Source organism: Gadus morhua, chromosome 2 (genome assembly GCF_902167405.1).
Source record: "Gadus morhua chromosome 2, gadMor3.0, whole genome shotgun sequence".
Taxonomy (NCBI): Eukaryota; Metazoa; Chordata; class Actinopteri; order Gadiformes; family Gadidae; genus Gadus; species Gadus morhua.
In genome coordinates, this window is record NC_044049.1 from 7,089,697 (window position 1) to 7,103,267 (window position 13,571).

Below are 13,571 nucleotides of genomic sequence, written 5' to 3' on the forward strand. Positions count from 1 at the left end.
TAATGAACTGATACTGACCCAACCCTGATGTTTATCATTTGCATGCCTGTTGCACGGTTGACCATAATGTGTTCCTAAATGGGTCGCAGATTTACATTTGAGGCACATTTGACTAGTAATGACGATCTATTTATAATAATAAGTAACACATACGAGTTGAGCATTCATTCCAAAACAACATCCGATTGTATTTTCATCGCCTGTGGTTTTTGAGTAAACCTATGTACTCATATTTATGCATGGCCTGTTTTGCAAGTTGAATTTTTGATGCACAGCAGACATTATCACTTTAACAACAAAATAATAACAATAATCAGAAAATTATAATAACTGAAAACAGCAGAATAAAAAAATAAGTAAACACTATATAAATCTGAAAAATAAAAAAATGAAGTGTGAGGATAAACAGGGTCATCAAGTGCTTTGATTTTCATTCTTTCCAAAACACATTCTTAGCATTCACAATGATAATGGTGTGCGGTATTGTAAGCGTATCTGCCAAATACTATTCGGTTAGATAACCGAAAAGTGTAAACGCCAGACACGTCTTGATCGTAGTCAACTATACGAGTCGGGGGTTGTTGCATTCAACTTCAAGTAACACCATCATGAATCACTGCTGATGTCAAGTCATGTCACTGATGGGAGATAACAGGAAGGTGACAGAAGAATCATCCCTTCGCACTCAGACTCTTTGGAATGATCCAAAGAGTGCCCGTGTGTGCATGCGTCACACCAACTCATGTGTGTTTGGTAAATGGACTGCATTTATATAGCGCTTTTTTGTAACCAGTGGCCACCGAAAGTACTTAGAAACATTTTACTTTCACACATTCATTCACACATTCACACACCAACAGCGGTGTCAGCCATACAAGGCGACAGACAGCTCGTTAGGAGCACTTAGGGTTAGGTGCCTTGCTCAGGGACACCTCGACACTCTAGGAGGAGCCGGGGATCGAACTAGCAACCTTGCGATTACCAGCCAACCCGCTCTACCTCCTGAGCTACTGCCGCCCCCGATTGCTGCTGTGGTTCATACGGGGAGCGATGGAGGTAGGACGGAGAGTCACCTGGCGATCTGAGAGACGAAGGGAGTCAGCTCGGGAGGCTCGTAGGCCCGGGCGAAGGCCCAGCACACGTAGCAGGCGGCGTCACGCACGTTGGACCCCACGCTGCAGGCGCCTCTCTTCTCGTCATAGGTCAGGGCCTTCAGGATCAGGGGCACCACTGGGGAGACCAAACAGCGGCGGTTAGGGAACGCGGGCCGATGATTCGTTCTTCATAAACTAGCGGACTAGAATGGGATTCTTCTCAAGGTGGATGGAGTTTTAGCTGGGGAATGGATGGAAGGGTCAACAAAAAAAAACTTGCAATAAACATTGGATTTAAAATTAATTATAGTATGTGTATTAAATGATATTCAAGATGATGTTCAAAAATGGCAAATGAATGAAGCGCAGTTATTAAAGAATCAAAGAACATCTCAAATACAGGGCTTATGGCTTCCACACATTAGTGTTATATTCGTATAAAGAAAATCAGTGAAAAACTGAAAGAAAAACATCATTGCTAATAAATGCTAAGATTATCACTAATGTGTTTTCAGATTATCACTACTACTTACATTTACCGCATAGTGAAAAAACTAAGAAGGCCAAATACACAACTTGCAAAAGAAGAAGGAAAACATGCTTCGACATGTTTTGTTGACCTCACTTGATAGATAATGTGATCATCATTATCTCAGAACATTTCAGCATTAAAAAAAACCTTTTTCATGATACATAATTTCTCTACGATTATTATTATCAACATTTCAGATGCAGGAAAGACAACGTGAACATAAACATTATCTAGGATGTGCTAAAGAGCAGAACAGGTGCCGCTGAACTCGATTTGTAACTCCTCAACAAACTGTTAGTGTGAGTGCGAGCAGGGGCAAGCCAGTCCCACCCCTTTGATTCCTATGAAGGGCATGATCGTCATGATAAGCAAGGGGGAGGCTATGGGAGAGAGTGAGAGCGAGAGAGAGAGACAGAGACTTTTGCCCAACATGTAAATTGTGGCTTGGGGCTTGACTAATATCAGGTGCATCAATGATGCCTGAGGGCCCTGCTGTTTGGACTTAGGGCCCGCCTCTTTCTGAGGCAACACCTTAGACCGAGGAACTCGGCACACAATTAACCATCACCCAGCGGAGCGGAGACACAAACACCTACAAACACACACACACACCAACAGGCGCAATCACCCCGGACTCCGTCAGATATACCACATAACATTGTTTATGGAGACTATCCCTGGCTGCTGATCTTGGAGAACTTCTCTGGAGGGTAACGCATCGGGGGAATTCTCACCGCACCAGCCCGGCAGGTAAGACCATTTGCTTTCGCCTTAACGGAATCAATGTTTCACCTGGGAGACAGAATACTCACTCGCTTACACCCGTTTTAACGCCCACACACAACCAGTCAAAGACTTGGCCAGGGTATTTATGTTCTAAGTCTAATCCGTGCACCTGCTACCTTGGGAATATTATCTGTTGCTTGTCATGTCAGAGAGCCAGACACAGAAGACACTGTATTTTTGTTTTTCGAACAGCTTCAAGTGTCAAAGTCAGTCGTACACGCGTGGGGTCAAACTTAAATACTGAGTGCAGGAGGGTATTGGTTGGTTCTTAGCATGGCCGTGTCGTGTTTATTTCAAACTGTAGTTTAATTGTTAGATTTGAAGGATGATATTTTTGTTTCGTTTTAAAGTAGGTCTGAATTAAAAACACATTCTATACGAGGAGAATCTTTAAAACACACAGGCATTCTACCGCGTGTCCTTTTCTCAGGAAGGGAGTGGTTTGGGACAGAAACTAGAACGGCAACTTCTTGCGACAGCGTCTGACAAGCAGGTTCCTCAGTGCAGCAGCTGAAACGCCTAACTCACAGCCATAGGCAACGCTTCAATTCAAAAGCTAATGCAGATGTGTCACAAGTAACAGCTCATGCAAATGCGCCACAATCTAGGGCGCTCCCGATGGTCCAGGGGTTCTTACACACACACCGGCCGGAGCATCCTAGGGTCTTTCCCCATGCGGGAAAAAAAAGTATGTTGGGAAAGTATTTCCCAACTTTGGGAATTTTTTAGCCCCGGCTCGGATACGTTGAGCTCATCGGATGATGGAGGCTAGTCGAACACATATCCCGCAGCTGTAGTCATGGGAAACAGGTGTCGGCTGCTTCCCACGCCGACAGCAGCAAGTGCAGCAGGACGTCAGCAGAGCAGCAGCGAGTCCGTACATGCCCTCGAGCTCTCCCTGCGTCAGCCCCTGCTCCGCAAGCCTGCCCGGTAGGCCATGCCTGACGTTAAGGCAGAGGCAACGGGGTGACAAATACATGGGCGGTGATACACCCAGATGGACGTGTCATGACACTTGCGGCTCGGCAACGATCAAACCCGGCTACAAATCGGGGCCACCCGTATACCGATGCCCATGAACACATGGGTTGTTTGCATACCGTCTTAACAGTGCTTTCATATCTGACTGTTTTCCTACGATTGATGCCCAAAAAAAGCACATAGCAGTTGTGGAATAGATTAGCCCCGAGGGTGCAGGAATTGTGCAGTTAGGGATTTTGTCATCGAGGCAATTAACCATGCACACTGAACAAATAAGCAGCAATGGTTGGCCTCTCGCCACTAAACCAGTCGGACAACTCTACTGTGATATTCCTGCAGAGGAGTCGAAGCATATAGAATGTGCCATGTGTCTCTTTTTTTTACATCAACATCATTCTATATTTGCTGTAGTCGACGCGCTCTTTGTGAATAGATAAAAGACAATGTCGCTATAAACACACAAATGCTTCAACCACATCCACCCCTTGTCATTTCAGTGAACCCGACGAACATGGAAGTCGCCTTGGAGCGCAAGCCCAAGAGGCCCCACTACATTCCCCGGCCGCCGGGAAAGCCCTTCAAATACCAGTGTTTCCAGTGTCCCTTCACCTGCAACGAGAAGTCCCATCTCTTCAACCACATGAAATACAACCTGTGCAAAAACTCCATCTCCCTGTTGTCCCAAAAGGGAGGCCAGGCGCCACGGCAGCCCAAGCCCTTGATCAAAGTCACGCCTCCCGCCCCCGCGTCTCCCGAGGACAGCCCTCCCGCCCAGCCTAAGGCGGGACCTGGTGGTCCTGAACAACAGGAATCCAAGGCGGACGAACTCGGCAGTGGGGATGACAACGAGGAGGTAGACGTCGGCTGCAACAGCCCGATCCGGAAGGACGGCCCCGAGATCCCGACGGCGGAGAAGGAGAAAGACGAGAACAAAGAGGCCAACGCGCCGACACGCCCATCCGCCTTCTCGCCCGTCACGCCTAAACGAGAGAATCCAGAGGCGCTCGCCTCGCCTGTGCAGCGGCAGCCGTCTGAGGAGCAGGCAGTGCCGCCTCACAGCAACCGCGCCTTTCCGTGGAGTCCTATCTCAGCGCCCATCCCCTTCAAGTCGTTCCCCTCGCCCATTGTTCCTCAGTATCCGTCGTACCTTCTCTCCGAGCACCCTCTGCTCTACTCCTCGTACTACCTTCCTGAGAGCCACGGCGCCGGCCCCCCCTCCTTCCACGCTGACTTCTTGGAGCAGAGGCCCCTGGTTCCGCAGGCCGTCCCCCCGACGCCCCCCTCGCTGTTCCCCCAGTACCCGTTCTGCCCGTCGCTGCACCTGGGCCACTCTCTCCACTACAACCTGTACAGATCCCCTGAGCTCTCCGTGCCCCTACCTAGATCCAGATTCCTAGATCTGTATAACCCGGCCTTCGTGCCTAAGGGCTATGAGCTATACATGCACCAGCGTGACCCTCAGGGCAAGCCCGCCGAGGAGGACGCCGGCAGCCAGGAGCGGGGGGAGGACAAGGCCCCCAGGCTGAGTCCCGTGACCGGCTGTTCAGCCTCAGGGTCGCCCGACAGGCCGATCCCCTCCCACAACCTCCAGAGGGACGCCGAAGCTCCCCATTACACCGTCCTGGGGGAGCAACAACCCGACGCCGACCGACCACGGCAGACAGCGACGCCAGTGCAAACGCTGCGGGTCGATGCGAGCACCGAACAAGGCCTTCTCCAGTCGAGGCCTCTGCATGCAGACCAGAGGTAAATCCAGCCCATCTATTTCCATTTAGAACGACTGAACTGTTGTGATGATCAACAATGTCAAAGCACTTTTTACATGCGTTAACACTTTGCCCTCTTCTATGTTTTCCCCTCTATCAGATCAAATGAGAGCACCAGGTATTCATCCCAGTCCCTATCCGGGGAATACCACGGATCGCCGTCGGAGCGGGATTATTACGAAAAGGCTGGGCGGGAGCACAGCATGGCGCCTCTCAACCTCTCCACGAGGGCCCAAGAGAAGGACAGCGTTCCGTGCGACGAGCGTCCCGGCAGAGCCCTCGACGAGGATCTGCCCCTGAACCTGAGCCTCCGACCCTCGCTCTGCGGCCACGACCGGCCCGCCGCCCCCCGGCTGAGTCCCGACACAAACTCGGACGACGACGACGACGACGACGAGGAGGAGCCCGGCGACCGTCAGAGGCAGACGGCGGCGCTGGCCCTCTGTCAGCTGGCCGGCGTCGGCGCCTCGTGCGGAATCGCCGCCATGATCAACGGCTCCTCGCGCGGCGGCACTGCCGCCGACGCCGCCGCCGCCATGATCAATGGCTCCGCGGGGAGCTCCTCGACAGACGCTCCACCGAAGGGCTCTCCCTGTGCGACAGCGGCGGCGGGGAAGCCCAAGGCCGTGTGCAAGCAGGCCACAAAGGACAGGGGGTTGAAGAGGAAGCACTGCGCGCCGGCTGGGCAGAAGTCGACGCCCGGACACCACAAATCGGCCAAGAAAGCGGCGAGGAGGAGGCCCCGTTGCAGCTAACGGCCGGTCCGCTCGCATCCGGTTAACCCTTGTCGACGTTCAACGTGGTGACAGTGACTATCGCCATGGCGACGTGTTTATAATCGATCAACCTTTGACCACTCGAACAAATACTTCTTATGCACTGTGACCGGTTGGATGGGCTGGGACACGGACGGCTAGCCAGGTGGTCCATCGGCCCCCGGCCAGGTGGACCCCAGCACAAATGTCCCCAAATGCACTGAGTTCATGTTGAAGGTAGCAATATATGGGCAAAGTATATCTCATTAACAGAGGGGCCACACAAGCGAGGTGATGATACGAGTTGTATATATAAATTACTTTTAAGGATGTTATTGTTCTGCATGTTTGTCTAAAACGTTTATGGGGTTTTGCATAGAGAAAAAATAAAACAGATTTTGAGTAAAAGATATGTGTTTTCTGTGTCGTTTTACCATTTGCTAGTCTGGAGGGCAACAATAAGCCCCTCCTGCCCAGCTCTGCCAACGCGAGGCAACCTCCATGCCATGCGTTGTCAGTCTCCTGAAAGCTGTAAAGCACACACACGCACACACAGAAAAACCAACACAGACACACACAAGAACAGACACACACAGACACACAGAGAAACCCACACAGACACAGACAAGAACAGGCACACACACACACACACAATTATGACGTATCAGTAAGTAAGTGACGACGGTATATGGTCTGTGGTGGGGAGCTGCTGGCGTTCTCACCTGAAGCAGGCGAGCACTGATTCTACCACCTCATCCGCCAGCTCCTTGGGCAGCCTGCCCGTCACCCTCCCGATGCTGAGGGTTAGAACAAACATGCCACACACATGAAGGTCCTCGCCGGCTCCAGGATCCGCCCTCCGGACGTGAGACACGAGCAGGCGCCGCTTGAAGCCCGGCGCGTTAGGGAGAGGACTTCGGTGAAGGGTCATATTTTCCCCTTAACATCACAACGTGAAGGGGAAAGTACTTTGGCTTACCCTTTGGCGGCTGACCAGCGCACGATGGTTTCGGTGTCTTTCAATCCCACAAGTAGTTGCTCTGTTGAAAACAAAGTAGTTATAATGATAAACATGGGCGGATGGAACCGGACACGTTTCATGCAATGATTAAAAATATGCTAAAAAACAACGACGACGAGGCCAGACAGACCGATGACTGTCTCCACTTCCTCCGGGATATCGTAGTCCTCTTCCTGATCCCGCATCTCCACGTCGGGTGTCCCGGGGGTCTCGGAGCCTGGGGTGGACTGGGCCATGGAGAGGTTGGCTGCTAGGGAACGGCTTCCTCGTTGGTACCTTCAGAACACATGCTGTGAGCCTGGGAGTCTCCCGGGTTTAAGCAAGCCGCTGGATCGGTTGATAACCCCCATACGGATGATGTCTGATGTAATTTGATTAAAAACGTTGTTGTATTTTTGTGTCTTTTTGGGGACTTAAACACCTTGATGGCAAAAGGCGGATGGCAATAGAAAGATGTGCAATTTGTGGTTGCGATGCTAAACTAAAATCATTATGAAGTTATTCACAAATCGGGATCCATTGTTTTTCTAAAATGTATCTAGTGTTGATATACCCTTCACAATAGAGATGCTGCTGTCATTCATATTGCAGTACTGATCATGTGATAGTAGTGACAGTGTTGTGCAAGTTCACACTTCACAAGAGCTAGATATGAGTTTAGTTCATGTGATAGTGACAGTAATGTGGGTTTACATATTGCATTAATCAATAGAAATGGGATTAATCCTCTCCCGCTAGAGGCAAGCCTTGCAGCTGACCTCCATTTTGCCAGCCGGGGCTTGAGGAAGGTGAGGCCCAGCCTCTGGATCAGTTTGACCCCCAGCTTCCGCAGCATCTCGTGGTTGCTCTCCAACAAGTGCTTCTGATCCAGACATTGCAGCACGGTAGGAGCTGGGAACCAACGCACACAGGAAGTGAGTACCTTCAAACCTGCCCACATCTTCTCTCTAGGGATAGTAAATATAAGGTTTCCTTCAACATGGCCAAATTGAAAATAAAAAAAAGTAGTCGCAAGATAATTGAAATACCATTAAAGAGTGATTGCTTTTTTTGATTGTAAAGAATACCCAGAATATACATTTTTTTTATGAAACTAAATGTCCATCTATAATGACACCAATCACATAGTCGGCGAGTAATGCCGACTATTTTTGTTCCCTCGCCTGAGGTTGCGATGCATTCAAGGCCATGGTGACGTAGCTAGTAAAAGAAGCAGTGAGTGCGGGAAGGGGCACTGTGTGTGCACAGGGCACCGAGCGGCCGCTCACCGTGCTGGAGGAAGTCATCTCGTTTCCCGTGTTTGAAAAGCTGTGCCTAGGGACACGGATGATACCAACGAGTCCAATCAGTGACATTGCATGGGACAAACCATTGTGGCGGTGTGCCACTTAATCAAAAAGGTCAATAACCCCAGTAGCCGTTGGCTATTATAAGAAAAACAGCCACAAATATACACACGCACACGCGCCATCACATTGAATAATATAAGAATATGGCCACGTTTTTCGAGGCGTCTTGAAAACATAACAGTGCCTGGAGGTGCGTTGAAGTGCCCATTCCCCTCCGGGAATGTCCCCAAAAAAGAACACAACTTGAGTTCCAGTAAGAATGTGAAGTAGAGCTTGGGCAGAAGGTTCGAAAACCGGCGGGCAGAGAGCGGCAAAAATCATGGGATTTTAATCATTTTCTATAAACTACTGACTCATTTCAGTACATGACAAAATGCCATATATTTTTATGTGGAAGATCATAGAAGACATAATGTATAAAACACTAAGAAGATTCAGGAATGTGAGGGAGTATGCAAGCATAAGCCCTGCAGGCCGGCTGTGTGAACACACAGAGCCAGTTTTGCCTGCCCCGGGCACAAAGATGGCTCCCAGTTTCAGCTCACAGACGTGATGCACTAGGAGACATGTAACACAAGTGTTGTTGTTTTTAGCTGGAATTAGGACTGCTAGTCATCTGTAGGAAGGGGTTGCGTGACGTAGATTATCTGGTTGTGAGTTGGAGTGAGATCGCGTCGTTAAAGGTGATCACGGGGCTGATTTAAATACCAAGAGAAAGGTTTGTATGACGAAACACCTAAGGCGATTATGTTTTATGGAATGGCCGATTGATTCGTATTGAATAAGCTTATTGGAACACAGAAAAACTTGAACTTGAAAAAAATACAACATATCGACAATTACCCTCTGCAGGAGATCTGCATGCCTTAACTGTAAAACATTACGCAAGCACACACTAATGCAACCAATGTCTTTACCAGAGACTGCAGAGTGCCGTCCATCACCACTAAGTCTATCATGAGTTTCTCATCGGCCTGCATGATGGTGGTGAGACTCCAGTCCAGAAAGTCTGCCAGGTGCTTCTTCTTCACATCGGGGCGTGTCATAAACCTGCACAGACACGAAAAAATCTGTAAGGGTTGCGGCAAGTGTCATGATTATTCACGACGTGAAATTACAAAATAGAGTATCAAGTGTCTCATTTTACTTTTGTGATAAGATGTGATTTGGACATTCTATTTGATGAACTTTAGTCATACCCAGGGGGGAACCTGGATTAGATACCTATGACCATTTGCCTGAAGAAGACCCAACAAGGTTGAAACGTTGCTTGATGGGAGCTTAAGCAGTGCTGCAGACATTACATTTCTTTCACTTGGATTCCTATACAGCCTAACGGAGACATGTACAATACACCACATTTCAAGAGCGTCTTAATCAAAGCTCAGTGTGCTCAGCGTGTAACATACCATGGCAATAGAGTAAAAAAATTTGGATTAAAGCATATGACTAAATAGCTACAGTAATGGATGACGAGTGGGATTCAATCCTGATTCATCAAAACATAAGACGCTAGCCAGATGTATCAGCCAGCCTGTCAAAGGCTGGAGAGTGGAGAGTGGACGTCATTGTTTTTGAAATTATAAGTCTGCCGGGGGCAACAAGTGTGCAAACACACACATACACACAAAGCTGCAGATGAAGATTCACTGACTGGATTCGGAAGAAGAACAACCTCAAGTCTTTTCTCATACTTTTTTTAATTGGTAAATAATTATATAATGATAGGATAAAATAATGAAAATGAACTAATAAATAAGAAGTTGATTTAAATAAGTAATTATACACCATGACGTCATCCCACTGTGCCATCTACTGGTTAGAAAAATTAAGTACAAGTTGGACCTCCAGTAAGCCCTTATAAGCTAGTTATAAAAATGCCTTAACTCTAATAGAGTGGCGAAGTCACGCCCCTTCCGGTAGAGCTCATGGGACCTATGAGATCGAAAAATATGAATGGGTGTCAATGGAGAGAAAATAATTATTTTCTGGTCCCAGTCTTTATATGCCATGGATTACACATATGTTGTTTGTGGATTTAAATGATAATTTTTCATGCAAAGAAAACTAAAAATGTTCGTGAAGAAGTTTGATAATTGTAGGTTTTATGTGAGGCCGCTTTGTGAACTACAACTCTTCGCTGCTCTCGACGCATATGATATACGTCACAACACCCGCACTTGGAACTCGGCACAGAGATGGCACATAGAGATGGCACATAACTAAAACTCTCCACATGCCCCGACTTATAGTGGTTTTCACCTCTTTCTATGCTTTTATCGCCTTGAAAAAAAGTGGTGAAGTGGAGCAGAGAGATCGCCATCTCTGTGCCGAGTTCCAAGTGCGGGTGTGGTGACGTATATCATATGCGTCGAGAGCAGCGAAGAGCTGTAGTTCACAAAGCGGCCTCACATAAAACCTAAAATTATCAAACTTCTTCACGAACATTTTTAGTTTTCTTTGCATGAACAATTATCATTTAAATCCACAAACAACATATGTGTAATCCAGGGCATATAAAGACTGGGACCAGAAAATAATTATTTTCTCTCCATTGACACCCATTCATATTTTTCGATCTCATAGGTCCCATGAGCTCTACCGGAAGGGGCTTGACTTCGCCACTCCATAGAATAAATGATTGTGTAATCATCTATGGTTAAACACAAAACTCCTGAATATGCTAAACATTGCTTTTACTTTGGTTAATATAATACCAGACTTAACATTTATAGCATTGCAGTGTGCAACTGCGCACTTACTTTGAAACCAATACAGCGGCAGCATATCGGCAAGAATCAGTGACAGTCAGGTATGTCTGCAAAAAAACAATAATGGTATATGTAAGGGATAATGCCCGACGAGGTGTCCATTATCAAGAATTATGGAGGCGTGAACCGTCCGACGCGCAGCGGAAGACAGGCGCCTCCGTGAAGTCCATTAATTCCTGATAATGGTCACCTCAAAGCGCATTATCCTGCTTATACCAGAAAATAAATTAGGACCATTCATTTATATTTTCATGCGATTTACAATCCAAATATAAAGTTTTTCACAAGCCATAACTTTGTTTCCCTGGTAATGCCTGAGGGTTTTACTAATTCCTGGTACAACCATTACCCTCCCGTAAGGTTCTTATGGAACGGATCGTTGTTCACTACTCCAGAAATTAGGACGGACCTTAGCTACGACTTGGCAACGGGAGGTATTCTAGTCCGTCGGCTTTGACTGCGTTCCCGTTGCTATGGTTACTCATTTTTTGAGACAGGCTGATACGATACGCCAGCTAGCGCATTAATTGAGAACGGTGAACAGACAATTTGACTGGAACTACTTCGCAGGTGTCCGTATATCAGGAGTTAATGCACACCCTGCAGCCAATCAGAATCGAGCATTCCCCCAGACCGTGGTATAAGTAATTATAACAAGCGTGTAGGTAATACTGCAAGCCTACAATCTGCAGTCTGGGTATCTATCACAGCATTGCGAGTGATTTGGTTGACAATGTTGACCCTTTACTACCTAATGACGTAAACATGTATCTTAACAGGAGAACATCTCAAACATCTCAAACTCTGTGTCTAAATCCTAAGATCTTCCGCTATACTTTAGTAACAGAGGATGAAATTGTATTAAGATAATAGGACGTTTGGATTCCAGACAAAGAATCTGAGTCAGTGAAGGAACCCTAGAACAACATGTAATAGTATACAAACCCACCGTATTATATGATCAAATCATACCTTCACAATAGCCAGGATGCGGTCCATGGTGGGCTCTCTGGCCTGTCCACTAACTGAGTCCAGGTGGCCATCAAGCCGTGAAAGGTCAAAGGGTATGAGGCAGGTCATTGACAGCCACAACAGCAGCATGTAGCGGGTTTCCCAAATCTGTGAAAAGTAAGGGGTAATGACGTACAGCAATCCTATCAAGCAATTCCACAGGCTATAGTATTACATATTTTGATTCTGAATGCATTGAATAGAAGATAAATAATACATAAAAGGATTCCAAGAAACCATAGAGGAATCATGCGGTTTTCGTATGAATAATATTCAAGAATGGAATTACTATAGAATCAGACACGGAGTTGGTCGTTGAAGTTTACTATAAGAAAGCAATAAAATAAACCATGAATCATCTGTCCAATAAAGGGAGTTGGCAGATCATAACACAGTCACACATTCATTTTTAAGTGGAGTTACGGCTTTAATAATTGTTAATTTTGCCACAGTCAAGTAGAATTGATCCAAACTCACCTCAGGGTCTTTGGGATTCTGCCTGGACAACAGGTCCAGAACTGGATGGACATCAACAACCTCATGAGGAAAGAGCTGCATGAAGATTTTGTACCCTCTCACCTAGACACACAAAGAATTGGCATTGACTTGTATAGCAGGCAATGCACAAAAGGAATACATGCTCGATATTGATTGGATTCGATGTGTCTGACCTTAGAGATGATGTAGAGAAACTTGAAGCCCAAATGAAGCAGTGGAGGGGGAGACTTTTCATTTCTTGCTATGTCTAATAGCATGTTCATCATCCATTCTACAAAGAAAAAACAGTACAATCAGACTGAGAGAGAATAGTTCAATAACATTTAGACAATGTATCATGCAAGGTATATTCTCACCAAGATGTGGATCCAGAAGATGAGGCTGCTCCTGGTATCTGTCCATTATGACTGTAAAAGATCATTTGAATGTTGTTATGGGATGTCTCGTTTCCACCGATTATATAGCACATGGATGGGTGCACATATCACTACGATAGTCTCACCTAAGAATTTCTCCGTCGCCACCTCTTTGGTCGCAGCATTTTCACTGATCTCAGGGAGGCTGGCAATCAAAGCGCGGATCTCATCACTCTCACTAAATCCACCCAAGACACTACATTTGACCACCAGCTCGGGTTCGCCCCCATCATCGCCGCTGGTTTCGTTCTTCCCCACCGTCAATGTCATTTTTGCTTGATTTCTGCCTATAAACGTGTCGCTGTATCTGCACAAATTGGACCTGTCAACATCAGTGTTATTAGCACTGTGGCTAGCGCTAGGACAGATGCTACTCTTGCACTTTTAAGTTAAGTTGGCCAACATGTGAGTGTGTTCGGATGTGCTCGTTTAAACGAAATTCCGAATGCTGTGGAAAATCTATCGCGATAATCGTTTTAGTTTATCCTGAAATCTGTTTTCCTGAATAACTTATGTACTGTACCATTTGGTTTCTAGGATGAGATGGGTATCCACCCAGTACGGTGGGCGATAAGGTTCAAGAAAATCGCT

The 13,571-nt window shown here is 46.8% G+C and overlaps 2 protein-coding genes across 2 annotated transcripts in view; one reads left to right on the forward strand and one right to left on the reverse strand.

Moving 5' to 3' along the window:
- Positions 1 to 13,552, reverse strand: part of tbcd (tubulin folding cofactor D) — a 32,974-nt gene extending 19,422 nt beyond the window's left edge. Inside the window, exons 1-14 of the mRNA XM_030339683.1 lie at positions 13,067 to 13,552; positions 12,921 to 12,971; positions 12,738 to 12,835; positions 12,544 to 12,645; positions 12,028 to 12,174; positions 11,047 to 11,102; positions 9,202 to 9,334; positions 8,204 to 8,249; positions 7,694 to 7,826; positions 7,066 to 7,211; positions 6,894 to 6,954; positions 6,637 to 6,711; positions 6,349 to 6,443; positions 1,074 to 1,230 (exon numbers count right to left, since the gene is read on the reverse strand). Of these exons, the coding sequence (XP_030195543.1) occupies positions 1,074 to 1,230; positions 6,349 to 6,443; positions 6,637 to 6,711; positions 6,894 to 6,954; positions 7,066 to 7,211; positions 7,694 to 7,826; positions 8,204 to 8,249; positions 9,202 to 9,334; positions 11,047 to 11,102; positions 12,028 to 12,174; positions 12,544 to 12,645; positions 12,738 to 12,835; positions 12,921 to 12,971; positions 13,067 to 13,250 (1,484 nt within the window). The 5' untranslated portion in view covers positions 13,251 to 13,552. The remainder of the gene's footprint in view (positions 1 to 1,073; positions 1,231 to 6,348; positions 6,444 to 6,636; positions 6,712 to 6,893; positions 6,955 to 7,065; positions 7,212 to 7,693; positions 7,827 to 8,203; positions 8,250 to 9,201; positions 9,335 to 11,046; positions 11,103 to 12,027; positions 12,175 to 12,543; positions 12,646 to 12,737; positions 12,836 to 12,920; positions 12,972 to 13,066) is intronic.
- Positions 2,019 to 6,333, forward strand: znf750 (zinc finger protein 750). The gene is made up of 3 exons (XM_030339695.1): positions 2,019 to 2,376; positions 3,891 to 5,139; positions 5,260 to 6,333. Exons 2-3 carry the CDS (start codon positions 3,905 to 3,907, stop codon positions 5,912 to 5,914), a joined length of 1,890 nt encoding a protein of 629 aa, XP_030195555.1. The 5' UTR covers positions 2,019 to 2,376; positions 3,891 to 3,904; the 3' UTR covers positions 5,915 to 6,333.
- Positions 13,553 to 13,571: the final 19 nt, after the last annotated feature.

What these genes read in the sequence shown, in the direction of transcription:
- znf750 (XM_030339695.1), top strand. Translation starts at nt 3,905, where the DNA reads ATGGAAGTCGCCTTGGAGCGCAAGCCCAAGAGGCCCCACTACATTCCC. An exon ending in CCTCTGCATGCAGACCAGAG is followed by an intron (nt 5,140 to 5,259) that starts GTAAATCCAGCC and finishes CCCCTCTATCAG; the next exon opens with ATCAAATGAGAGCACCAGGT.